General features: G+C 46.0%; 1 protein-coding gene across 1 annotated transcript in view; it reads right to left on the bottom strand.

The window, feature by feature from the left end:
• The window catches only part of LOC147701884 (vomeronasal type-2 receptor 26-like), a 63,644-nt gene that overhangs the window by 34,595 nt on the left and 2,604 nt on the right, over window positions 1-26,445 (bottom strand). Inside the window, exons 2-4 of the mRNA XM_086929382.1 lie at window positions 26,032-26,279; window positions 24,604-24,828; window positions 3,894-3,993 (exon numbers count right to left, since the gene is read on the bottom strand). Of these exons, the coding sequence (XP_086785508.1) occupies window positions 3,894-3,993; window positions 24,604-24,828; window positions 26,032-26,279 (573 nt within the window). The remainder of the gene's footprint in view (window positions 1-3,893; window positions 3,994-24,603; window positions 24,829-26,031; window positions 26,280-26,445) is intronic.

Consider the following 26,445-nt stretch of genomic DNA (forward strand, 5'->3'; position numbering starts at 1 on the left):
AGGGGGCAGGACCTGTGTGAAAAGGCTTTTTCGCCGGTTAGGCGGGACCGGCGGGAGGCGCTGCGGGCGGCCTCTCCGCGGGTGGATGATGCGGTTGTGTTGCAACGGGGCTTCAGTGAGGGTGTCCAACTGGGGTACGAGGGGCCACGGGTTGCCCGCTGGGCGGACAGCTTGAAGTCGGTGAATGCGCGGAAAGGGGGGTGAGGGAGAAGTTGTTAAGAAGGTGAAGGAGGGCTAGATGGTGGGCCCGTTCGCGGAGCCGCCGTCGCCGAACCTGGTTATCTCCCCGATTGGGGGGGTCTCCAAATAGGAGTCGGGTCATTTCAGGCTCATACCGCACTTGTCGTGGCCGGAGGGGGCGTCGGCGAACGATTTCAGATCGGCGGATCTCGTGTCAGTGTCGGGCTTGTCGGATGATGTGGCGCGGAAGATTGTGGCAGCGGTGGGGCGGGGGGCTCTGATGGCGAAGTGTGAATTTAAATCGGCGTTCAGGTTGCTCCCGGGGCACCCGGAGGGTCACCAGTGGTAGGGAATTCAATTTGATGTGAGCAATTTTTGTGGACGAGGCGCTGCCAATGGGGTGCTCGATTTCATGCGCATTGTTTGAGCGTTTCAGCTCCTTCCTGCAGTGGGCTTTTTCCTGGCGCACAGGCCCCTGGCGCACACGCACTATTTGGATGATTTCTTTCTGGTGGGACGGCCCAGTTCGATGGATTGTCAGCAACAGCTGGGCAATTTCCAGGACATAATGGGTTACCTGGGAGTTCCCCTGGCGCCAGAGAAGACGCACGGTCCCAGTAGGGTGCTGTAATTTTTAGGCATAGAGCTCGACTCGGCAGCCATAGAAGCATGCCTACCGGAAGACGAACAGGCGAAAAGGTTGGTGTTGATGAGCAGCAGGTTTGGGAGATGGAAGGTGACGGTGCGGGAAGAGCAGGTGTTGTGGGTCACTAGAATTTTGCGGGTCGGGTGGTGTGCGCGGGGTGGACGTTTTGTCGTCGTTTGGGTTTGGCGCGGTCAGGTTTGGTGTTGCCGCATCAGCACGTGATTTGGGAACGTGGCTGGCTTTTGGGGGGCGATTCAAGGGGGTGCCCCTGGAGGACTGGGAGTGGGACGTCACGGTGTATCCGACACGGCGGGTGTTGGTGGTTTCGGTTTGTACTGGGCGGGTCGCTGGTGCGCAGAGCAGTGGCCGCCGCAGTGGCAGGTGGGGGGGGACGCATCATCGCCGTTTTCGAATTGTTCCCGTGGTTGGGGGCGGTGTCGGTTTGGGCTGGGGAGCTGGCCCATAAGCGGGTCTTGTTCCGAGTAGATACCATGTCTGTGGTGCAAGTGGTGAGCTGACAGCCGGCCCGGGACACGCAGGTGCAAACATGGATGAGAGTGTTCGTCCTTCGCTGCCTAGAGCAGGACATCTTATTTCAGGCCAGACATGTTCCGGGGGTGGACAAGGACATTGCGGATGCTTTGTTTCGTCACAGTGGCATAGTTTCCGTGGGCTAGCCGCGGAAGTGGAGGAGACCAAAACGCCGGTTCCGAGGGAGCTGTGGTCGGTGAGAGATGCAGGGTCTTTCAACGGGCGTGGTCGTCGGTGGCAGCATCCACGCGGGAGGTGTATGTAAAGGCTTGGGATGAGTTTTGGCGGTCTGGAGTGGTAAGGCAAAGGGACTGATGGCAGCGGGAGGAGCAGGTGGTGCGTCATGCTGGTGTTGAGGGATAAGGGTCTGTCGAAGGTGGCGATTGCGGGGAGTTGGTGGTGGTGGCGTCATGCGCGGTGAGGACGGACGAGTGACGGCGGGTTAGGTGCGGTGGGTCCTGCGGCACGCCCTGCGGTGGATGGGTGAGGACCCCTAGACTTTGGGACGTATTCCTTTAGAATAAGGGCTTGGGGGCGGAGGACATCGAACGGCTGGGGAGGTGGAAGTCGGATTGCTACACACCATGTGTCGGTCGCAGTGGGTGGGTGGGATGCTATGACATGGATGTTTTTTCCGCTCTCTTACATGTGTGTCTTTGCAGGTGCTGTGGCGGGTCCGGCTACGGCGGTGTTGGGCATTCATTTGTTAAGAGAGCAGAGAGGGCTGAGTGGGACAGGCATCAGAACTTGAATTTGGAGCTGGACGACAAATTGGTTAGATGTCATTGGCGGGGCAAAGGGGGGATGCGTTGGCACAAATTGATGCATATGTTGAACAATGTGGTGAGGGGGGGTGTGTCCGGATGTGGTGCTCATTCATGTGGGGGAAAATGATTTGGTGTTGTGAGGGGGTCTGGCCCTGGTGAAACAAGTGAAACAGGACTGGTTGGAAAATTCGGAAGACATGGGTAGGAGGTCATGTGATCTGGTCTGGGTTATGGACAGGGCAAGGAGGGAAATCACCAGAGATGAAGGAGTTTTGTGCGAAGGAAGGGATAGGGCGCATGGCGCATCCGGAACTGTGGTACAGGGCTGTTTAATTTTCAGAGAGGACGGGGTTCACTTGTCACGTTACGGGATGGAACTGTATAGTGTCCAGATGAAATAGGCCCTGGATGTAGCTTTGGGGGTGCAAGGTATCTAAAGGGGGGATTTACTAGGGGGGTCGAAAGTCACTAAGTGGCTTTTGAGTGGCGCCTTCCTACAGATAAAGGGGGCTAAGGGTAGGAGGCCTGGGCTTGTTTGACAAGGGGTGGGGATTGCAGTGGTCAAGGAATGTTTATTGAGGTAAGGAGGCATGTTGCAGGCGGTATGTTGTGGTTATGTTGTGGGTGTGTTGTGTTATGTAAAATGGGGGGAAAATCATTTAGGGGAGGGGGTGGGGGCGTGGTTAGGTACTGCATATTTAGTGAGGTGTAGTTTTGTTTGGCACAGACCAAGGTTTCTTTATTTAGGATGCACCTGCTTTCAATAAAGCGGCCTTTGTCACACTTTAATACTTGTCTGTGGTCGTTTCCTCCCCCCTACCCTCCTGGGTGGGCCCCAATGGGATTTTGGGGGGGACGGCCGACCAGCGGGAGGCCTGCCGCCCCGGGGGTCATTGGGGCAAGGAGGGAGGGGGGGTTTAGAAGACCACAGGGTTCCGGGATTGGGCTCCTTGGGCTGGCGTTGGGCGGTTGGGCTCCTTTTGGGCTGGGAGCTTGGGCTGGTTGGGCTGGTGGCTTTATGACTGGCCATTTCGGGGTTACTGACCACCATTTTCGTGGCAGTAACCCAGCAGTCAGAGGGGGCCTTGGCGCGCGTTTTTGCCCACCCTCCCTCCCTGTGTTGGTGGTGGGGGTGTCTGGTTCTGGGGGAGCAGGGTCTTTTCAGTATCCCTTTCCTGGGGGGGGGTTCTACATCTGGGTCATGCATGGGTCAGGCTTGGGGGTGAAAGGGGGGGTTTGTTCCCCAGAGGAGTTTTCTTGGGAGCACGGTGCATCTGGTTTCGAGGTTGTGGAGTTCTTGTGTCGCTGGAGCAGGTGCAGGGGTGCAATACAAGAGGTTGGCACTTTCCTACAGATAAAGGGGGCTAAGGGTAGGATGCCTGGGTTTGTTTGACAAGGGGTGGGGATTGCAGAGGTCAAGGAATGTTTATTGCGGTAAGGAGGCATGTTGCAGGCCATATGTTGTGGTTATGTTGTGGGTGTGTTGTGTTGTGTTATGTAAAATGGGGGTACAATAATTTAGGGGAGGGGGTGGGTGGGTTGGTTAGGTACTGCATATTTAGTGAGGTGTAGTTTTGTTCGGCACAGGTCAAGGTTTGTTTATTTAGGATGAACCTGCTTCCAATAAAGCAGCCTTTGTCACACTTTAATACTTGTCTGTGGTTGTTTCCTCCCCCCCCCCTGCCCTCCTGGGTGGCTCCAAGAATGCTTTGTAGACAAATATAACACTGAACATTGGCACAAAGCTGATTACAGAAAACCAAGATTACCTGAATGTGCCACTCGAAGCAATGTTGTGTCTCGTTTCACGTTCAGATAGTCTTGTTTTTCTGCCATCAGCTGTGTACTAGTGTTCAATGTTATATCTGTCTACAAAGCATTCAAATTGCTTATTATGCTAAATAAAGTTTTATTGTGTGAGGCCCACGGCTGCAGTTCAGAAAAAGTTAAAAACCAGCAACAGTGGCACCTACACTGAGCAGCGCGCATCTAATTAGTATTCATATTGCATGTGGATTCAATTAGAGTTTTGACCCAGCCCTTAGAAATAAGTGCTGGTGCTAAGCACCAGGACAAATTAAGCACAGGGATTTTTATGTATTTCCACGGAATTCCAAAGAGTAAAACTCAGCAAGTGCTGCCCACCCCTAACAAAAAGAGTGTGTCCTTCTGAAAAATTCACCAAGCCCTTTCCTGGTGATCATGCCACTGCATTATAAAATGGAGCTCAGATTGATTCTATTAGGACCCTTGATACTACTTGGAAATATATATCTCTTAATGCGACAAAGAGGAGGCATAAGAAAAAAGAAACAAGATCTATATGCTCTCCTTTCATGTTTTTTATCACCAAGAAACTTGGCCCTGATGAAGTTCACCGTGGGAATGAAACACGTTGGCTCTCCAGTGTTGTCATCAAAGAAACATAAAGATTTTTGGAACGCATATAACTAATTGGACTGATACATACATTGAGCTTTGATATTGCAGTGCACTCCACATGTGTGTTGGATTGTTCTGACCTTTCAGTTGTACCTTTGGAGCAGCAGGTGCTGTGTTTGTACACATGGCAAGATACATTTATTATGCATATTGGGACAAAGAGGGAGGTGGGGTTTTGGTGCTTTGGCTTTCAGTTTCATCTTTTTGCATACAAAAACTAACATACTGCACTGCATGAGGCTAGTATATCATGCCTTAAAGGAAAACGAGATGCATTTAAAAAAGAAAAAATGGGAACACTGCCAGTCCTTAAAAAATATTTTCCCAAGGGGACCCCTTCCCTTTTGAAATTTGCCAGTGTTTTGCAACAACAATTGCAGTTGCAAAACATTCATACATGGGCTTGTGCTCACTATTAGGAAGGGAAGGAAACTCACCTTCCTAATTGCGAGTCGGAAAACCAAAATAGGCTTTGTACATGGCCCATGCTGTTTTTGCATGCGCAAACGGTGGTACATTTGACCCCGGATATGTCTTTTAGGCGACTTGAAGGAGTTTTAGGGAGTTTTTTTTATGGCATTATAGGAAAGGCAAATTGGCAATTGCCTGAAATTGCCATATGAGCAGGGAGGACTCAAACTGACAGATTTCACATTTTATTTTTGGGCTGCATTCATAGGTCGAATTCAGGGCTTATTGAATGGGGATAACTTGAGGAAGTGCAAAGTTGGCTATCAATTAGCATTAGGACCAGATATCAGATATGCAATACGTAAGCTTACAGACCCTAATTATTTCAAAAGGGTAAGATTTAAGGTGATGTGGAATGTGGTTCAAGTTTGGCGTGTAATATGTACTAGGTTTTCTCTGCCAACTATACATGCGCTCACTCCATTATGGGGTAATCCACTTTTCCCCAATATCTTTTATGACAATGTGGGGCAAGCCTGGGGAGATAGGGGACTATAAAATCTGGGCCATTTATTTGGTAATCAGGGAGTACGATCTTTGCTGCACTACAGGAAACATTTGGTCTACCGCAAAGATCATTTTAAAAATATCTCCAGGTCAGGGACTATCTCATCCACAAATGCGAATTTAACCACTACCAAGAGATCTCAGAAGTTTTTACATTACTCTATCAATCTTCAAAATGCGGCATAGGTACATTTTATCGGGAGCTTATGTTGCCTTTTTTAAAGATGATAGCGCGCAGATAGCGGCAACATGGAGCCAATGATTAGCAACTACAATAACAGGATCAGAAATACAAAAGGCACAGGAAACACTTGATCAGGCAATAATTTCTGTGAATCACAAAATGCAATAATTTAAAACAGTATATATGCTTTATTATACACTCTACAGTATTTCCAAATGGACATCCTCTATGAACTCATCTTGTGTATATTGCCAAATATGTAATCTTTATGCTGCAGATATTGTACATATGTTTATTGATTGTCCAGCACTAAAAAACCTTTAGCCTAAATAACAAAGAGATATTAATTGGCCTACAGGGTGGGGACAATCATAGTCTTAAATCCCTGACACCAATCATCACATTTAGCGTGCGCTTAAGCATTGCAAGGTCATGGGTGGATATAATACCACTAGAGTTGCTGAATGTTGGTCATTACTTCGACAAACGTATGAGTGCGCAATGGCAATAGCTAAAGATATGGACCCAGATGAGTTATAAAAGTGGTTAAGATCTGGTCCAAACTTCAATGGATGTAATTCATTCACAGCATGAAGGGTTAATTGTGGTAGACAAAGTCTTTTTATGCTGGCATTACTAATATCTATTTTTCTTTCTTCAGTTCTGATGGTTTTTTCCTTCTTGTTTTTCTTTTGTTAATTGAAAATAAAAAATGTTATAAAAAAAGGGGCACTTGACTCTCTCAGGGGAGCGAAGCAAGACCTATTTGGGGGAGGGTAGTTAGGGCTAGCAATCGCCATTCACTGGCAAGCATTAACAACACTCAATAAATGGTTGTCAAATCAGTGATCTTTATTTGAAAAAAGAAAAGTACATTGATTGCACGCACATTATAAAGTACTATGCATTCATTTACAAATATATACATCAAGTAGATTGTAATTCCTTTGGTGACATTCTAAAAATCACATTTGACCCGCTAATGTTCATAACCCCCAAAATCACAGAACCCCCTACCCCACATATACCAGATAGATTACCATTATATGTGGGATATCACTTTCGAATAAAGCAGGCCTATTGACTTTGTCATGGAGTCACCACATAAATTCATATGGTAATCCTATTAGCTTTGTCAAGAGACCACTGTTTTAATATATAGGGAAAGCCTATTTACCTAATGGCTTTGTCACAGGATTACCACATTAAAAGTAAAGGAAGCCTATTGCCTTTGTCATGGGGTTATCACATTATAAGGCCAATGATCATATGTTGACAAATCACCATCATATCACAAAATCAGGATCCGTGTTTAAATACAATCCTTATTCTCAAGAAACTATTGCAATGTTTATCAAAAATCACTGTTAGCAATATACTTTAAATAAAGCACTTACAATCAACTTAAACTGTGTCTGAGTCTTTCTTATACCCATTTAGACCACATACACTGCAGCCATAAGTCAACCACCAGGAGTCCCTGCACTCACAGGCTGTAAACAGAAAGTTACAGCCTTAGAAATGGTTAAAATAAAAGTTACACAGTCTGGAGGTCATGCATTTCCTGACTAGAAATAGAGTCAGTTTATTCATTTCTTCCGTGTGAGCTGCATCTCCACACAGCTCTCCTTTAATTTTTGGTGATGCCTCTGCCATCCTGGGGACACCAGTATCACAATTCCATAGGCAGAATAAGCCCCACAGAGCATTATAAAGCGCTACCTGGCTCGAGCTATGATTATTTTATTAGCGGTTGTGTTTGCCAATCCTTTTTCTTTTGTTCTTTATTTTTTATTCATGGGGGCCTGGCAGATTTCAGAGTAGAGGTAGTGAGCGAGCCTCAAGGCCCCCTCAACCACAACCTACTCTCTCATGCTCAGCCAACTCCATCGGCCAATGTGGGTGCCAGCCATTCTTTTCTCTCCTGCCTCTGCTTCCTGGCTGTGGGGGGGTCTCCACCTCTCTATACACAGGTAAGGAAGGTAATAGAGGGGTTCAATGTTGCTTTGACCACATGAGCATTAGTTATAGTTACAGTGTGCAGTGGTGCTTATGGCACTCTGGGAACTCTATCAATGCTGATGGGTACTGGGGATGTGGTCCCAGGACCACTTATTACTGAGCTGCCCCAGAAACTTGGCACTCCCATGGTCTGTGATGGATCTCTCAACTTCTTTCTCATAATCTTCTCCTTTCTTTCTTAGATCTTCAGTCCCAATTCTCCTTACCCCCCAGTTCTCGCTCACAATACAACACGCTACTTCCTATTCTCTTGTTATACCTTAAATCCTTACAAACCTCTAATGCCATTCCCGTCGCTTGTCGTTCCATATCTTTGGCAATAGATTCCTCTCCTTCCGCATCACTTTTTTATAATTCTTTTTGCTCCGATACAGTCAGATGCAAAACTAAAATTTAATTAGCCTGGGAACGTGACCTTTCACTAGAATGGTCAACTGTCTTTTGGGACAAAATTTGGTCCAAAATTCATAAGACCTCTAAAGCTGCCAATACTACCCAAACTCTGTATTTTATTTATAACCGTATTCTTTTTACTCCTTTGGTTTTATCGACTTTCTCCTCAGACACCCCCTCCACCTGCTGGTCATGCCCCTGTCTTTCTGCAGATTTGAAACATATGCTATTTGATTACCCTCCTATCCTCCAATTTTGGAAATTAGTTTGGCTTCAACTCCAAAAAATCTTTCAGTTTCAGATTCCTTTTTCCCTCACCCACATCCTTTTAGGTTCTCTATCCCCTGCTCTCCCCAATCTCCCCAACATTATCTACTCATTGATCGTTTGATCGCTATTGCCTTCCATCAAATTCCTCTAATTGGAATCAAGCCACTAATGTTTCTTTCCGTTCGTGGTGGAATGTGGTGTGTTTCCATCACCGACTAGACACTAATTATGTCTCCCCCGTTTCCCTAGCACTTAAAAGAGACCTCCTGTGGCTCCCTTTAGTAAATTATCTCTCTTCATCTGCCCCATCAGTTGCTACCCGTGATGTTAATTCTGTTGAAGTACACAAACCACCGTAATTCTCCCATTGCCCCTTTTTCTCAATATCAATTGCTACTGTTGTTTATTGTTATTTCTCCCATACTGTTTAATATATTCTGTTTTTGTAGTTTATTATGCTGGCTCTGTCGTTCCACATTTATGATTTTGGATACATTCATCTCTTACTTATTTGTATTTAGTATTTACAATATCATCATTTTCCCATTATTGTATAATTTGATGATTTATCCTATTGTCTGTTTTTTTCACTCCTGTTTCCATTCCTGCTTGTTTTCTTTACTCTTCAATAAACTCAAACTTAAAAAAAGAGACCTCTTTGGATACCCGGGCAGCCCCTTCCATTAGTTCACTAGTCAGCCAGATACAAAACTCAGTGGGAAAAGAGCTGTCCCCAGGACTGGTTCGGATTGACCACAGAGGAGGGGCTGCTCCTTGCTCTGGCTACCCCTATGGGTGGGCACACAGGCTCTGCAAAAGGAGACAAGGGTTTCACCATATTGGATTTTAGGTATGAGAGGCACTGTGGGATTGTTTGTTGTGAAGCAGACAGGAACTGCTGCAAAAGTGGATACGGTTGTCCCTGGGAACATTTACCCAATTCGTTAAGTAGGGTCAATGAGTCATTCAACCCATATGCTAGTGCCAGGCATCAATGTGGCTTCCCCTGGAACACTCTTTAGAACACAAACCTGTTGCTGTCCTACACTGGAGTGAGTTCTAACCCCCATGTGCTGTTACTGAGGTCCTAAAGCGCTTGGCTGTGTCTGGCTAGACTCTCCATACCACTCCTGAAAAACAAGCAATTACATTTTAATTGATAGCACGTAGGAATGATTTTAAGTAACAATTCCGAAAATGGCAGTTTTAGAAAGTTTGAATTTTCTTGTTCCCACCTTTTGGGGGTTACAGCCTGTATCTTGGGTCACATGACTAGGCTGGCAGTTGGTCTTCGTGTATTGTTCTCAGGCAGGAAGACAAATTGAGAATAAGAGTTGGCAGATTAGGCCATCTCTGACTGAATGAGGGGGAGGAGCTGTCACCTACCATACTTGCACATCACATTTTCCCTGCCCAGCACACTCATAAAGGATTTTGACACTAGCATTTCGTGACCCGAGACAAGCTGGGCCAGGCCAGGGAGGCAAGCAATTCTGAACACCTCTGGAGGTGGAACCCTCCAGAAACTTCTCCTACTTCAAATGGGGCACCAGGTATAAATAATGCACCTGAAAGCCAATCTGATGCAGGGGACTCCTCCTTTTTTTTCAATGTATTTATCGCTCAGACCCAACTATCCATTTAACCTCTGGACCTGTGGAAGACTCAGAAGGACTGCGGTGCTTCTCTGCAAGAACCCAGCACCTGGACTATATTTGCGGTGAGTATTGTATTGCCCCCCAAGTGGTGCCACTCCAGTCCTGGACCCCTGGAAGTGGGCCTGAAGGTGCCCTACCAGCCCAGTTGTGGTCCTGAGAGCAGAACTGAAGCAGGAAGGAGCATCTCCTCGCAGCCACTTCGGAACCATCACAAAGCAATGCATCCCCAATGCAGTCCATCGGATTGCAGCCCACAGCTTCCTCTGAACTGCTGCTGAGTGACACATCCTTGATGCAGGCCTTCACAGGACAAGCCCCTTATTGACAGCATCACAACGACGAGGCAGGTTTCCACATTACAGCCCCACAGCTTCCTCTAAGATACTGCTGCGCAACACATCCTCAACACGGGATCTCGCAATGCCCTGCAAGAAGTATTTAAGGTACTTTGTTCAGTTGGCCTAACTTGGTCCTCGTATCCGGCAATGCTCCATCATGGTCAGCCTGAACGTGTGACTTTGTTGCAGTCCCTCATGACCACATAACCACAGTTGGTGTGTTGTGCTTCTAGGTACAATTTTCACTTAAATCTTTAACGCTGCTTATTTACGGTTCAACTGCTTGTAATTTTGGTCTGACAAATGTATTTATTATTACTCTGTTTTTCTAAATTGGTGTGGGGTTCATCTTGTGTTTTCACTTCATTACTGTATGAAGTGCTGCATAAATATTTCACACATTGCATTGAAGTCAGGGCCACTGGAATTATGCGATTGTGTGTCCGCATAATTATGGACCTGCTGCATTTGCCATATAATCCATCATCTGCTGCTTAATCTGCAGATTTTTCTTTAGCTCAAATGGTTCCAAGGTTACTGAAAATGCTGTGGAACGCCATTTGCAAAAGTAGACTGGTCACCTTTCTATTGCTTATTGCTAGCTTTGCCTGCTACTGTTGTTAATGAGGTACAACCTAAACCCAGACACTGTGCCGAACAGTGTGCCGCATTACTCAGCATAATTTGCTTTGTCCTGCTGCGTAATTTATTCAACTCTGCTGCATAATTCCAGTTGCCCTGCTCTAAGCTAAGCATGACTGCTTTGTGCAAAGCAACCTGAGGGTTAAACAGAGGTTAATTTGGGGTTTCATTGTGACTTCACTGTGCCCAAACTTGTTGCTGCTACTTGGGTAGTGTATTACCCCCTCAACCAGTAACCTAATTTCCTACAGAAACCTTTTGAACTTCAATACCTCGAGGACTGGGACCAACATTCCAAGCCTATCTGCCTAATGTGTGTGGCAGTAGATTCAGGCTCTTCCCGTACAGTGCGTCTCAACACAGCAAATATGATTCAGAATACCTCGCGTAGAAAGTATTGTACCTTTTGGAGCCCTCTTCTGTACAACCAGCAGCCTAATCCCCCTCCACCACTGAAGGATTCCGAGCTTCAAAGAAGTGACTGTGTGTGAATGTAGAAATCTTGAATGGGCGATGGCGCCAAAATTATCCAGTTGGCAAGAGGATTTCCCTGGGCATGTAATTAGAATTTCTCCCTCTCAAAGCTTTTTCCACCAAAACCAACAGCCTCTCCAGGACCGAATCCAATGGCTCTCTGATGCTGTGGAGCCCTCTTAGTCTACAGTGTGCTGCACTGCCCGCAGAAGATTTTACATTTTTGAGACAAAGTCCCCAGGGTTGAACTTGATTTCTGTATCTGACCCACACTCCATCATGGTATACCCCAAATTGCACCTGGGTTCTGGTCTACTTCGAACAGCTAAATGAGGGTGGCGCTTAACATTTTGGTGCTATTTTTATTTTAAGCTTTACAATTCATACCTACAGTTACCCTTATTGGATTATTGTCAATTTCGTTTCATTTATTTTATTTTATTTAAAATCGATTTGGGATTTTTATTATTTTGTGTTTTGACTTTATTACTGTTCTGATATTTTATAAATACTTTTTACATTGCCCTAAATTAAGCCTGCTCTGTGCCATAGCTACCAGAGGTTGAGCTTAAGTTAATTTAGTGACTTTATGGGTTCACCTTTAAAAGGATTGGGATTATTACTTATGGTGGTTAGTCACCCCCTCAACTGGAAAGGGGCGACCACTCGGTCCCCCCGAACGTATGGCAGGGTGCCCGGATCCCCCCGGGAAACCATTTTGGGCGGGGTCGTGTCTCGGCTGGTGTGCCCGAAGCGGCGTAGCCGGGGCGCGCCTTTTCCCGCCCAAGAAGGGGTTGTCCTAGACACCTACACCGTTGGTCACGCCCCGTAGGCGTACCAGAGGAGGGTACACGCCCTCCCGAAGAGGAATAAAAGGAGCAACAATCCAGAGAAGCATCCTCTTGTTCCTGTGCTTGGAAGCTGCACTCTCTCGTTGCACGTGAGCCCTAGACGGAACAAGGAGCAATTTTGAGAACTTGTAATTTTTGTGTTTCTCTTCCAGGTGCCTTCCCTCCCAGCATCGGCGGACCACCGGATCCAGGACCTCGTCGAGCAGCTAAGCAGCGAGGGTCGAGTCTCTGACAACGATGCCTGGCAAGAAGGTCGGAAAGAAGGCAGGGACGGAGCAGATGCTCTGCATGCTGATGAAAGACATGGCGGACATGAAAAAGCAAATGGCGGCAATGAATAATACGGGCAGACCGAAGAAGGTCATCGGACCAGCATTGCCGGGAGTAGTCCCCGCAGGGAGAGGTAAAAGGGCCAGGAATAGGGCGGCAGGGGGGGAGTCCCCAGTTCCCGAGTCACCCCCGGTAAGCCCGGTTAGTCCAGTCGAGGCCCCGGTACCTGTACCGATCCCGGATGCGGGCCAGCCGATTCCGGTAGTAGTTACGCCCACCAGCGAGGAGGAAATGCCTCCTGAGTTGGCCGCCCAGTTGGCCGCATGGCTTGGAAAGAATACCGAGGGTGCAGCGGCGCCCGGAGACACGGCCAAAGAGGCTAGGTTGCTAATGAAGCAGTTGCGGCAATCGCGAGATGCTGCGAAGGCGAATGTCCCTCTTGTCCCCTCACAGATTCCCTCGGAAGAACCAGCGGCTGGCGGTGGAAAATCAGCAGGACCGGCTATGGAGTCTGGTAAGCAGCCATTGCCAATGGCAAATGGGGGGTCTTTGCCCTCGAGGAGGGAGAAAGTAGTTCAGCATATTCCTCTGGCCACGAAAGAGATGATTTGGGCTGATAAATATGTCAATATGTTTTCGCTCCTGACTGATCATCACGAGATTGAGTATGTTAAGGCTCAGAAGGATTTGTTGCATCCGAGTGTGTGGCGCGCAAAAATGGCGGGCTTCAGGGTGGATGAGACGATCTCGAATTGGGCCAAGGCCTTTGGGATGTTTACTGCTATTATGGGTGAACGTAAGCCAGAGATTATGACTGAATTAGCCTGTTATCAGACACGTATAATGGATTTCTATGAAACATATGAGGGCGATCTATGGAGGGGTTATGATAGTAAGTTTCGTAAGGCCAAGGAGCACGATTCGTCTCTGACGTGGGACTGTCTCGACTCCGTCTCTTGGCAGAAGCAGCTCTTGCCGGGCACGACGAAGTCGTCCGCGCTTGGCGAGTATGGGTTGGCGCCTTCCCGCCATCAATCGGCGGCGCCCTTTCGAGCAATCCCCGCAGGTGATCACCAACCCAGGAGTGGTGGGAATGGGGGTAGAAAAGGGGTTTGCTGGAATTTTAACAGAGGCAAGTGCACGAGGCCACATGGGACATGTAAGTTCAGGCATGAGTGTGCAGGTTGCGGACATTCTTCACACCCGGAGAGTTCGTACAGAGCCAAGAATGGGGATACCGGGGGTAGAGGAGGTACCAAACAGGTCTAATATCGGCCAAGGGGTACCACTACCTACCCCCGTAGATATCATGGCAATGATCCCCTGGCTAAACGAATTCCCTGATCATGTCTCCGCTGGGGTGTTACGAGACGGCTTTTCGTATGGCTTCCACATCCCGGCAGGGGATTTTCGGGGGGACTCACTGTGCAGAAATCAACTGTCCGTTCAGCAGCACCCGATGGTGGTAGAAAACAAGATTGCGAAGGAAGTTGCCCGGGGCCGGGTCGCCGGCCCATATAGGCACCCGCCTGTTCCTAATTTCATTTGTTCACCGTTGGGAGTAGTCCCCAAGAAGGACCCAGGTGAGTTTCGGTTAATTCATAACTTGTCGGCTCCTAGGGGTCTTTCGGTAAACGATGCGATTGATCCTGGAGTCTGTTCGGTGCGATACGCATCCTTTGATGAGGCCGTCGCCATGTTGAATCGCCTGGGGCCCGGAGCGCTGATGGCTAAATCAGATATTGAGTCAGCATTCCGGTTGCTCCCGGTACATCCTCAAGATCAGCGTCTGTTAGGTTTTTTGTTTCAAGGACGCTATTACATGGACAGATGTATGCCAATGGGCTGCTCCATCTCTTGTGCTTATTTTGAGAAATTCAGCTGTTTTCTGCAATGGGCGTTCACCAGAGCTACGGGCTATACGCAGGTTATGCACTACCTAGATGATTTTTTGTTCTTGGGGCCAGCCGGGGACAGGGAATCTGCACAGGCTTTACAGGAATTCTGCAACCTCATGAAACGATTCGGCGTGCCATTGGCATAAGGGAAAACTGTGGGGCCATCTACTTCACTCGAGTTTCTTGGAATCGAGCTCGATTCAGTGGAGGGATGCTTCCGTTTGCCCAGGGACAAAGTTGTGAAATTTAGGGCCTCGCTAGAATTGTGCATTAGCAAGGAGAAGGTAACTCTCCATCAGTTGCAGAAAGCGGTGGGCCAGCTTAACTTTGCCCTCAGAGTGATGCCAATGGCCCGCCCCTTTTCCCGCTCTATTGCACAAGCCATGGTCGGTCTCAAAGAAGGACACCACCGCACAAGACTGTCTGCAGAGGTTCGCCAGGATATGCGCATATGGTTGGCATTTCTGGCGGATTTCAACGGTCGAGTGGCATGGAGCAAACCACCAGCATCCTCGGACGAGCTGGGTTTGTGGACCGACTCGGCAGGGAGTGTGGGATTTGGCGCCATCTTTGGTAATCGATGGTCGGCGCAAACATGGCCGGCGTGGTGGCACACCAGTGGGCTAACAGGTAACATTGGGTTTCTTGAATTGTTCCCCATTTTTGTGGCCCTGAAGGCATGGCCGGACAATTTCCGTGATCGCTCTGTGGTATTTTGGTCCGATAACATGACCGTGGTTGAATGCATAAATAACCAGGCAGCGCGCTGCAAGTTGATTCTGAGATTGTTAAAGGAAATTGTACTACTGTGCATGAGACTGAACGTTCAGTTTAGGGCAAGGCATGTGCCGGGTGTACTGAACCAGGCGGCTGATGCACTCTCTCGTTCCCACATGCAGGCCTTCAGGGGTTATCTACCTTCTGCGGATCTAGTGGCGGCACCATTTCCCGAGGCTCTCTGGTCACTCGGTGCCCCGGATTACAGGACCTCGTGGGAGCCAGCTTAGCCCCCAGGACATGGAAGGCGTACGAAGGAGCGTTTCGTTCCTATTGTGCATGTTTGGGTCCAGCAGGAGGGGATAAGTGGGGACAGGAGGAGTATGTACTGAGGTTTTTAGTAGCACTCCACAAGGCAGGCCGATCAGCAGCGACGGCCAATAGGCACCGGGCCGCCATTGCATTCATGGCGCAGGCTTACGGCATCAAGGACCCTACATCGTCCTTTTTGGTTAAGAAGGCACTACGAGGGTGGCAACGCCTCGAGGGTCATAGAGTAGACGAGAGGCGCCCGATTGGGTTAGAAAGATTGTCCCTGTTGATGTCAGTGCTCCCCGCGACATGTTCCTCCCAGTCCGAAGTAGTGCTGTTCCGGGCCGCTTTCGCATTAGCATTCCATGGGGCTATGCGGGTGAGCGAGCTGGTGGCAAGAAACAAGAAGGATGTGGGGGGAGGTCTATGTCGGGAACACGTTCAGATCAAGGGTGATTCAATGGTAATCACAATAGCCAGGTCTAAAACCGACCAGGGTGCGATGGGGGACAGTATTGTGGTCCAGCGCATGCGAGGGTCCCCCATGTGCCCGGTGCAGTGCGTTGAGGAATACCTGGCGCAAAGGGCGGTAGCATGGGGGGGAAGCTTGCTGAGACACACTGACGCCACCCCACTGACAAGGTTTCAGTTTCAGCGGGTGTTAACTTTGGCAATCGCGGCAGCGGGCTTGGACCCGAGCGATTTTGGGACCCATTCCTTCAGGATAGGGGCTGCTACAGAAGCTACAGCCAGGGGTCAAAGTGTGGAAATGGTGAAACAATTGGGACGATGGTCCTCGAACTGTTATAAAAGGTATGTGCGGTTGCACATGTTGTGAAGCTAATGTCATGCACTCACGCTTCTTGTCTTTTGTTTGGTTTACAGTTTCGCGAGCTTGCGAGGCGGGGCGGACTGTGCAGTCGACCCGACACCTGGGAACCAGCGGTCAAAGATCACCGGCCGAGGAAAGAGTGGTGTGGGTCGTGGGCCACTCATACGTGAGGCGTGCCGCGGACGTATTCAAAGCAGGTGACATGATTCACGCAGCTGGGGAATACGGGTACAGGGTGACCTTCCATGGAAGGGGCGGGCTCTGTATTGACCGGTTTCAGTGTTTTGTCGAGGAACTGTTAGGGCGGACAAGGTCACCGCCGTCTATAATCATAGTGCATCTGGGGGGCAATGACTTGGTGGCGCTCGGTTGGTGAGTACTCCTCGAGCGGGTTCTATCCACTGTTAGCTGGTTGGCAAAGAGGATTCCGGGGTGCACGATAGCATGGTCACACATGATTCCAAGGAAGGTGTGGCGGGGGGCCCTCTCTGTGTCAGCTTTGAATCATTCAGTAAAGAAAGTTAATAACAAGCTGGGTAGATTGTTTCGTTCAGGACAGTTGCACTGTATTCCGCATGGATGTATCCGGGGGGATAACATGTATCTCGAAGACGGGGTTCATTTGTCCCGGGAGGGGAATGTCTTACTCATAGGAGACTTCATAGCATGGTTACGGGGTTTGTATAGTCATGACCTTTAGTAGGAGTGTGGGGGGTCCGGATAGCCGGTCAACTATCCGGCCTGTGGCGGTAAGGTCATGATCGGTGAGCAGTAATTTCAAGATCCCTAGAGGGGGCGCCACCCATTATGGATGGGAGCGCCCGGGGGGAGGCGGCCATTGGCCCCTCACAAGGGGAGGCGGCACCCACTAAGTATGGGGTCGCCGAAGGGAAGGCAGTCATAGGCCCCTCCCAGGGGAGGAGGCGGCTCGATGCCCCTCCTAGGAATTTCCCGGGGCCAGGATATCCGCGACGGCGGATGTGGTGAACAGTGTGGGGTGGGAGGGGGGTCCACGCTACCTTCTAGACACCTCACACGAGTCCTCGGACGACCACTAAGATGGCGTCGAGTTAAATAAGGGGCCCCCGCTAAGACAAGGGAAATTGGAAGTTGGCACAGAGGTACAGTCCTCTGTGCGACCGCCCCTCACACCGTGAGGGGGGAGTTCTGGTAGTAGGGATCTGACACCGGTTACGACCTTGCCGTTGGCCCGTAATGTTAGGATGTACAATTTTTAGAAAGTATGCATTTGCAGGATGTTTAGACTCGGCTAGGAGAACCTTTGTATAAGAGATTTGTTAAGGTTAGCCAATAAACGTGACTGCAGTGAAATGTATAAATGAAAATTGTACATGATATGAAACTGTTATTTTAATGTTTTAATTTTGTTTCATATTTTAATAAATACGGCCGGGAGGGTAACTCCCTCCCGCCTTCCAAAAGTTCAGAACTGGGTCCGTCTTCCCATCCTTGGGGATTGTGTTGGGAGGGGGTGATAGGCATCCCGGCCATATAATAACCCAATTTCCTACAATTTGGAGCACCAGTGCAAATGTACTAGCTTCTGTGGTATAACACCTTCATTTACAACCCACCAATTTTAAGGATGTTCTCTCCTTTCGTTTCCTAGTAGGGAACTTACTCCTGCCCTTAATAGGAGTAGGCCTTAAACATTTTCAAGAGAGGGAAAAGGGCCAGAAACCCTTGTGAATACCTGAAAAAAGAAACTTGCACATGTAAATGGTTTTATGAATGAGCTCTATTATTCTGCAGGCAGGCTTTGACCAGATGTGTTCACCACAGGTAAGTAAGAGATTAAACAAATCCAGCTCGACCTCCCTATCTAAACATGTCAAACAAAAAATGCTTGAGTTGAAAACAATGGTCAGAAACCTTTTTCACCAAATCAAAGCGGGTATCAAAAAGCTATGAATAGGTTACGTCACCCACAGAATTTTGTGGCATGCTTCATCATGGGTGACCCAAGTCAAGGTAGCATTAATTTATGTACCCACAGGTATCCCTTTTAATATGTGTTGCACTCTAAGAAATGCAAGAAAAACATTTAACCTACTTTGTTTCACATACTACCTGCAGAAACATATTAAAAAAGCAAAAGATAGCTATTAACCGGCACAAAAATGTGCACCCAGTGTATAGTGCACACTGCAAAACCACACATAATAAAAAGTGTTCTGAGTTCTCATGTTTTCCTTGCATTTCTTAGCGTGATGCATGGTAAGAGAGTCAAGCAGGCAGCGATGCGAACCTCGTAAAGTCCTGATAAAGGCCTGTGATCCATATGGGATTAACGGTTAACCTGAAAATTGTTGGCTAAATGATAGTAGATTGATGATCCATTGCGAATCATCCATAATCCACACAATTGTATTTTGATTCACATCCAAAGTATCAAATATTAAAAGGGAAACCTGCGCAGTACACTCTGCGATAATTATGTATAAAGAATCTGTATCCCTGCAATTTATCCAGTCCACTTTATCAGAGCTCCTGTCTAACGGTTGAGTGTGCCAATGGGTCATTCACCTACCTTGGTGTTAATAGGTCACCAATAATGAAACATGCCACCAACATACGTGTGTGAGGTGGCCTATCCATATATTTTTCATACCTGCTTTGATTTGGTGACATGCACAGACGTTGACCAGATGCCTTGTGTGGTAAGTTACTTCATCTTCGGTTTTTAAACTTCACAACCTCAGGGGGCACCTAATGTGATATAATAATAGTTGTAAAAGTATTGAACACTTGTAGCTAGAGGGAACAAAAAGATACAGTTGTCAGTGGATGGCGCCTCTCCTCCAATGGGGTTGGTGGAATGATTGTTCAGAGGCATGCACTTACATTTTGAAATAGCTCTGATGATGGACTGGCAATAAAACACAAACTTGGCAAGAAAAATGGATGTGACATCAAATTCGCACCAAGAAAGTAAATGCAGCAGGGGTGGTGGTTCCAGTCCACAGGACTAGAAGGAAAGGTGCATGATTCGCGGCCCAAGCAAATATGTTGAACAAGAAGCCAAACAGAACTTGTCTCTGCACATTCTGTGAAGTTTTCGAAAACACCTGCTAAAATCATTCTGAATTGAAGTAATAAAATAATCCTGTACCTTGGAGCCTAGCATGGCGCACAGGGGCACTATTTCTCCAAAGCAGCAAATAATGCATGTGCAAGAAAATTATGTTCTTGACACAAAACACTGACTCCAGGATAGGGAAATGTTTATTTGTTATAAGACAAGATGTGTCGGTATTTTGACTGCCCCAGCAATAGCAGTTTCAATGTCAGGACAAATAACACCAGTTTCGAATATTGTGCCAGGTCACCCTACACTTTTCCTGTGGCAATTAATAGCCAATCAAAATATCAGTGACAAAGGTTCAAACCATTGCCAACTAGAGAACCCCATTTCTGACAGCACTATACAAAGGTAAGGCATTATATGCAAGGGTGCCAAGGAGTTGGCCTAACGGCTAGGGCGGTCAACCTCGAATCTGAAGAACTGGGTTTGAGTCTCAGCAATGACACTGAACATCCTGTGATTCTGGGCAAACAAGTTAACAATGTAATCTCCCCGTGCCTAACAAAAGTGAATGTGTCCTCGTGTAATGCAACTGGTGCTATGTAAAGCGCTCTGATAACCAATTCGGGTCAAGTTCGGGCTATATAAAATTCTGTAAAATAATTTTTTTTAAAAATCACGTGTCATGATACACCCATCACATGATAAGGCTTATCCATTGTTCTACTCAAGTAGTTCATGGTGTTACGTTTTATATGATTCTGCTGAAACATGAATTGGCGCAGTTGATAATGGGGTGCTTAAAGTTTCACCCTACCAAGAGTACTGTTTCAATGTGCCGGAGCTCTTCATTCATGTGCAAGCCTGTCTAGGTGAACACTTATATTTAAAGAGCCCAGGGTCCCTCCTAGTGTTAATTCTGCATACTGTGTGTTAGGGGTAAGAGGTTACTCAATGCTGGAAATGGTGTACTGTGGCTATTACTTATGCTATCAGGATAGGAAACTACAGAACTTTCAAAATGCCGCAGCCAGACTTGTCCTCAACCTCCCCCGCGCAGCCACATCACCGAACACCTTTGAGAACTCCACTGGCTCCCAGTGAAAAGCTTCTCACACACACCTACAAAGCCCTCCATGACACTGGACCAGCATATCTGAACCACTGCTTCTCATTTCACCAGGCACCTCTGCTCCACCCAACTGGCCCTGGCTACCATCCACAGATCCACAAGACTAGTACCGGAGGAAGGTCCTTCTCCTACCTCGCCACCAAGACCTGGAACACCCAACCTCTTCATCTCAAGCAATGCTCGTCGCTGACCCAATTCATAAAGGATCTACAGACCTGGCTCTTCGGCTGAGACCCAGTGCCCAGACGGATCAGCAGCCTCCCGTCCCCCACTCAGTGCCTTGAGATCCTCACGGATGAGTAGCTGTGCTTTACAAACCTGTGCTTAATTGATTGATTGACAGTTACAGGAACAAACATCAACCAATAGAAATATCCATCAGATTATATTAGTTCATGGCATGACCGTATCAACATTCACAAAAATATATAAAACACAAATTGCCTTGCTAGTACCCATATTGCTACACAATATTTAAAGCACTTGACACTTTCAAATCAATAGCATACCAACGAGAAAAGCATACATTTCATACCCTTTTCCTAAATACCTATTTCTTAAAATCGTCATTGCCCCAGGAGTAGAAAAAACACTAGTTTCCACACAGTTCTCGTACAAGAAGTTATTTTGCCATGTACCCCTAACTTTGTCCATATACTGAGAATAAATTAGGTATGGTAGTCATTTAGCATTCTAAAATCCATTTGCAGTCCCAGCTCCCCACTCTGCTCCCACTGTAGAGCATGTGCACCAGCCCGACCGGCAGTGCTGTAGGAACATGAGTAGTTCATAGGCTGACCAGCCCGACCATGACTTGATCAGTTACAAAACACACATCTAAAGTAGGATGACTTTTTATAACAAATCCACAACCCTCAAAATTCCACTAGAAAGATTTAACTCTAAAGTAGAGCCTGTTCCTGCAGCACATATGCCCATAAAGTTAATTTAACATCCTGGAGTTTCAAGCATACCAGTGTTATTAGTGATCTCTCCCTCTGAACATGGGAGGCAGTCAAAGCAGCAAGAGGGGTATCCAAGTCGAGCAGCTCTCCTATGACCAGGGGAGCAGTTTTCACTGCACACTGAGCGAGGGAGCTGAAAATGGACAAAACAAACAATGTTTTAGCCATAAGCATTGGACTCATCAACAATGTGGATATGGCATTGTCAGCTTTTTGGTAAACCCTGAGCTTGTAGACCTTGGCTACCATCATGATAGAGTCAATGGCTTGATGAGTTTCTCTTTGGTTGCCAGGGCAATACAAACCCGAGAACAAGTATGTAGCAGCCATAAAGGTATGCGTTGGTACATTTTTCCAAAATCAGTATTGTGCACTACTGAGGTGCTACAAGAAATGCAGAACCATAAAAATTTAATTCGACTTTGACATTTTTCAAATGTTCTAAATATATCTAAAATATCTTTTAAGACACTGTAATTTACTTTGAGCACACGCATATGTGTGTTATTGTAAACAGCATAGCTAACAAATGTGTACGTGAAAGGCTTACCCCCAGATTCATCAAAGTAACGTTTTGCGAGTCCTTATTAGCGAATTTTAAAGATTCGCTATTAAAGACTCGCAAAACGGGATGCATGTAGAAATCGCAATATTTTATGCGATTTCTACTGCTTCATTATTTGCGATTCGCTAATTGCTAATTGCAAATAAGGAATGGCTTTCCCATTCATTCCTATGGGCCTAATGGCCCATAGGAATGAATGGGGAGTCATTCCTTATTTGCGATTCGCAATTAGCGAATCACAAATAAGGAAGCAATTTCAAGAGTGCCAGGGTGTCCAAAGGACACCCTGTAGCACCCCTGAAATGGTAATGTACTCTGGTGTTGCGCACACACATGTCCAAAGGACATGTGGTTATGTAACATACAACTTAGAAAAATGCACTAAAGTGCATTTTTCTACGTTTTTGCTATTTACCACGTAGATAGACTTCGCGGTAAATAGCGGCCCCAGATTGCGAATTCGCAATTTTCAAATGGTTCATGAATTGCATTTAAGGAATCTCCAATTGAGATTCCTTAAATGCAATTAATCACAATTTAGCGATTTCTAGAATTGCGATTTTTGCATTTGGCACGATGAATCCCAAATGCAAAAATAGCGTTCGGAAAGGGCCAGATTCTCAGAATCTGGCCCTTTGCGAGTCGATTTCACCTTGATGAATCTACCTGTTGGTGCACTAAATCCAATGGATAAGTATTTTATGGCTTAGAAAGTGCGTTGCATTTTTTTTATTTAAAAGGACCTTTGAGAAAAGCCCCTTTGGGTGTGTGACTGGTTGTCAAGGCAATGCCTACAGCCAAGGGACTGAAGGCGCTAGCTGAGCTAGGAGGGAGTGAGCTCTCAGCTAAAAGAAAGAGAAGGACAGGAATCTATTGAAGTGCGAGACAGAACCAGAGACCAGACACTTCCATGAGATTGTCTTCCTTAATAAAAGACAGACGATTCAGTCTTTGCACTGATAAAAGCCATGTTTCACCAATAATAGTTCACATGCAGAGAGGATTATCAGTTATGATGAGCTGTTGTCTTCAACCAAAAAAGATCAGAAAAAGTCATAGCTTACCTGCTGCTGAGAAAGACAACTTTCACAACGCATTAGGTGAAGAAAATAATTCCTAAGCAGGGCTCTATCGTGTCTTTGATGACTTTCCTGTAGAAATCAGTATAGAGGGAGAGCGCGTATTTCCCTTTCTACTATATATGATGTATGTAACTGCTTATTCTGTAATTTGTTTTTCCCCACAATGCCCTGAATGTTGAAGGAGCACTCTACCTCCAACTTCTAAGTCTTCTTGTTTCAGTTGTTGACCAGCATTTCTTGTCTACAGCAGTACTTCCATGTATATAAGTTTGAGCCAGCTGCTGATTCAGCTCCTGTACATGATTCACATGTAGTTCTGGAGTCAGAGACGGCAGAACATAGACACGTGGGGGCTCTTTTATGAGAAAGTCACGCAGTAAGGGCAGCACATTGACTTGCTGCGCTGCACTGCATGAGAGGGAAGGGGCAGGAATGTGCTGTATTTAAAGCTATATGGCGCATTCCTGTCCTTTCCTCTGATCTGGCACCTTTGTGGCAGCCTAGCAGCCTAGTGCTGTGTGCAGGATTGTTTTTGTGCAGGAAGGGGCCCCTTCCTGCACGAAAGCAATCCTGGAAGGCATAGTACTCTTTTTATGAGTAAAAGAAACTAGGAGAAATATAGATATTTCTCCTTCTTATTTCTCTCCTGGGAAAGCGGAACTTTTTGGCCAATTCCTAGGTTTACTAGTTCTGGTAAATATGGGAATGCATCAAAAACTATGGGCGTTGCATGCGAACACCCATGCAACGCCCCTGGAACGCCTTCCCAGGGCACTGTAACGCAATGTACCAATGCTGTGTTGTGTTACTCCAGATTTATGAAGCCACTCAGAGCCACACAAAGTGGTTTTCTGTGTCTTAATAAATCTTACTTAGCATTTGCTCCAGGCATGTACCACATTCGTCAAACGTGATGCAAACCTCCTCCTAAATGTACCCCATAATTGGAAGAATAATGGTATATGATTGAAATAGCCTCCAGGAAAGAGGTGCCCAATCATTTATTAGACCATTTTAATATTTCTAGCAAAATAACTGCTAATACATGACAGGTCTATACAAATGTCAAGAACTGATATTAAAGTTGTGGTTCATACTGATGTCAAAAGCACAAGAGAAATGTTATTGAATTTGTACGTCAGAGGGCCAAAAGTATCCCCAAACAATATTACTGATTGAAAGGGTCATCCAGGGAAGTTGCCAGAGATTGCACTGCACAATGTCAAAGATATTAGAATCTTGGACCCACATTTAGAATGGATAACCTTTAGCATAATAGATTTTGGGTAACTTCATAAATATTTTTTTTGTGTGGGAAGTAGCCTTGTAGGTGGTATCAGTCTCCAGAACATTCAAAAGGTGTTGTTTCTATCAGAATGCATGAACTTTTTTTCAGTTTTGAATTTACCTTTGTGTGTCCTCTGCTCCACACAATAGCACTGTCATTGATTGTGATATCCCGATGTTCAGCCAAGGAGTCAAATGTGCCAATCTTTACGTACTGGGTGGCCCCATCTGGTAGGAGTTGCCAGTTTAAAATGTCATAGAGAGCTGGAGGGTCCCCATTCTGGTCGAAAAATTGTTTCTCACCACCAGAGTTTGTAAAGAAAACTTTACGAATGAAATTGAGCAGCTGCATGCAAGGGGAGAACAGAAAATCAGAGGTATGAAAAGATCGAAATTAAATTTAAGAAAAAAGTTTTCAAAAATATTTTCAGGTAAACGATAGGATCCAGGCATTTATGCAAATTCTAACCTCTCTTTAGATCAGTTTTAATAATTGGTGGAAAGGATATAATAATAATTATTTTATTGTTTGATTACTTAAAATCTTACAATTTGACATATAACATCTACTGAAATGTAAAAGCATTAAAAACAAGATTAAAAAATGCAACATCAAATTCTAAACCCGTTACAATAAAAATATACCAAAAGTGTAAACACGGTTTCATACTGTTCATAGGTTTTCCTAATTATAATCTCCCAGTTTTACTTTCACTCTTTATAAAAACTTTACAAAAGCCGAATTCATACTTATATCATTAGAATGCAAACACCTTATCAAAGCCTGCCTACATGTCTTTATTCCTCGAGCACTAAGACATGTTTTAAGCATAGCTTTTCTTTCAGTTTGGAGTCTAGGGCAATACATAACAAGTGGACAGTATTCTCCACTCCGGTTTCACGCAATCTGCATACTGTATCCCCTCCGACGTCATCCATGGGGGAAAGTGACTTAGTCCGGGGAGCACACCAAATCTTGCTTTTATAAAGATTTGTTTATTTTTTAATGTCCATGGTATTTCCAAATATGCTTGAATCTGCTTTTTTGTAAACCCATCAATTATTGGCCATGCATGTTTTCTTTTTGCCAATATATATTTGTCTCGTATGATCGATAAATGATTTGTTGATCTGTTGATTGCCTGTTTAAATGATTCCGTGTTTATTGTATTGTTCCAAATTGGCATGACAGCAAATTCTTCCAATGCTTTTTTAGATAATTCCAGGCTTGTGATTTTCTATTGTTATTTATCTCTTGCCATAGTAACTGAGACAATTGATTGTCTTGATCATTTTTTATCCTGTTCCATGCTTTGATAAATTGACCCTTTCATGCGTAAAACTGGTTATTTAGACCAAACTCCAGCCTTTTTTGCGTGGGTGACACAATATTTGGTAGATGAAAAAGGGATTTAAAAGTTTTTGAGACTGCATTATTTATAGTCCCAATTAATGCCTCACTGCCATATGTAAGAGTGGGGTGGAGTTTTGCCGATATAACCTTTAAAAGTGGACGATAAGTAAGATTTCCTAATGATTTCTGCAGTACCCTTAATGCTGCCATCAAAGCATTTGCCTTCCTTTGTATATCCAATTCTTGTGGGCGAAAGTTTCCTTTTTCATCGAATAGTACTCCCAAGTACCTGTATGTTTCAACTTGTTCTAGTTGAATATCCTCCATATACCCTTCGGGTTTATGTTTTGAGCTTACATTTTCAGTGATAACCATAACTTGAGTCTTGGTTTCATTTATCACCATTCTGTTTTCTTTTGAGTTGTAGTACCACTTTTGTTTGGCTTAAAAGGATCACATCATCTGCATATAGCAGCTTGGAAATTTGTTTGCAGGCTTATTTTGGTGGATATGCATTTACTTCATCCAGGGTCTCCTTTAATTCTGCTAGAAACAAGTTAAAAAGTAAGGGGGCCAGTACGCATCCCTGCTTAAGACCTGCTGTTGTTA

Source organism: Lissotriton vulgaris, chromosome 7, assembly GCF_964263255.1.
Source record: "Lissotriton vulgaris chromosome 7, aLisVul1.2, whole genome shotgun sequence".
Taxonomy (NCBI): Eukaryota; Metazoa; Chordata; class Amphibia; order Caudata; family Salamandridae; genus Lissotriton; species Lissotriton vulgaris.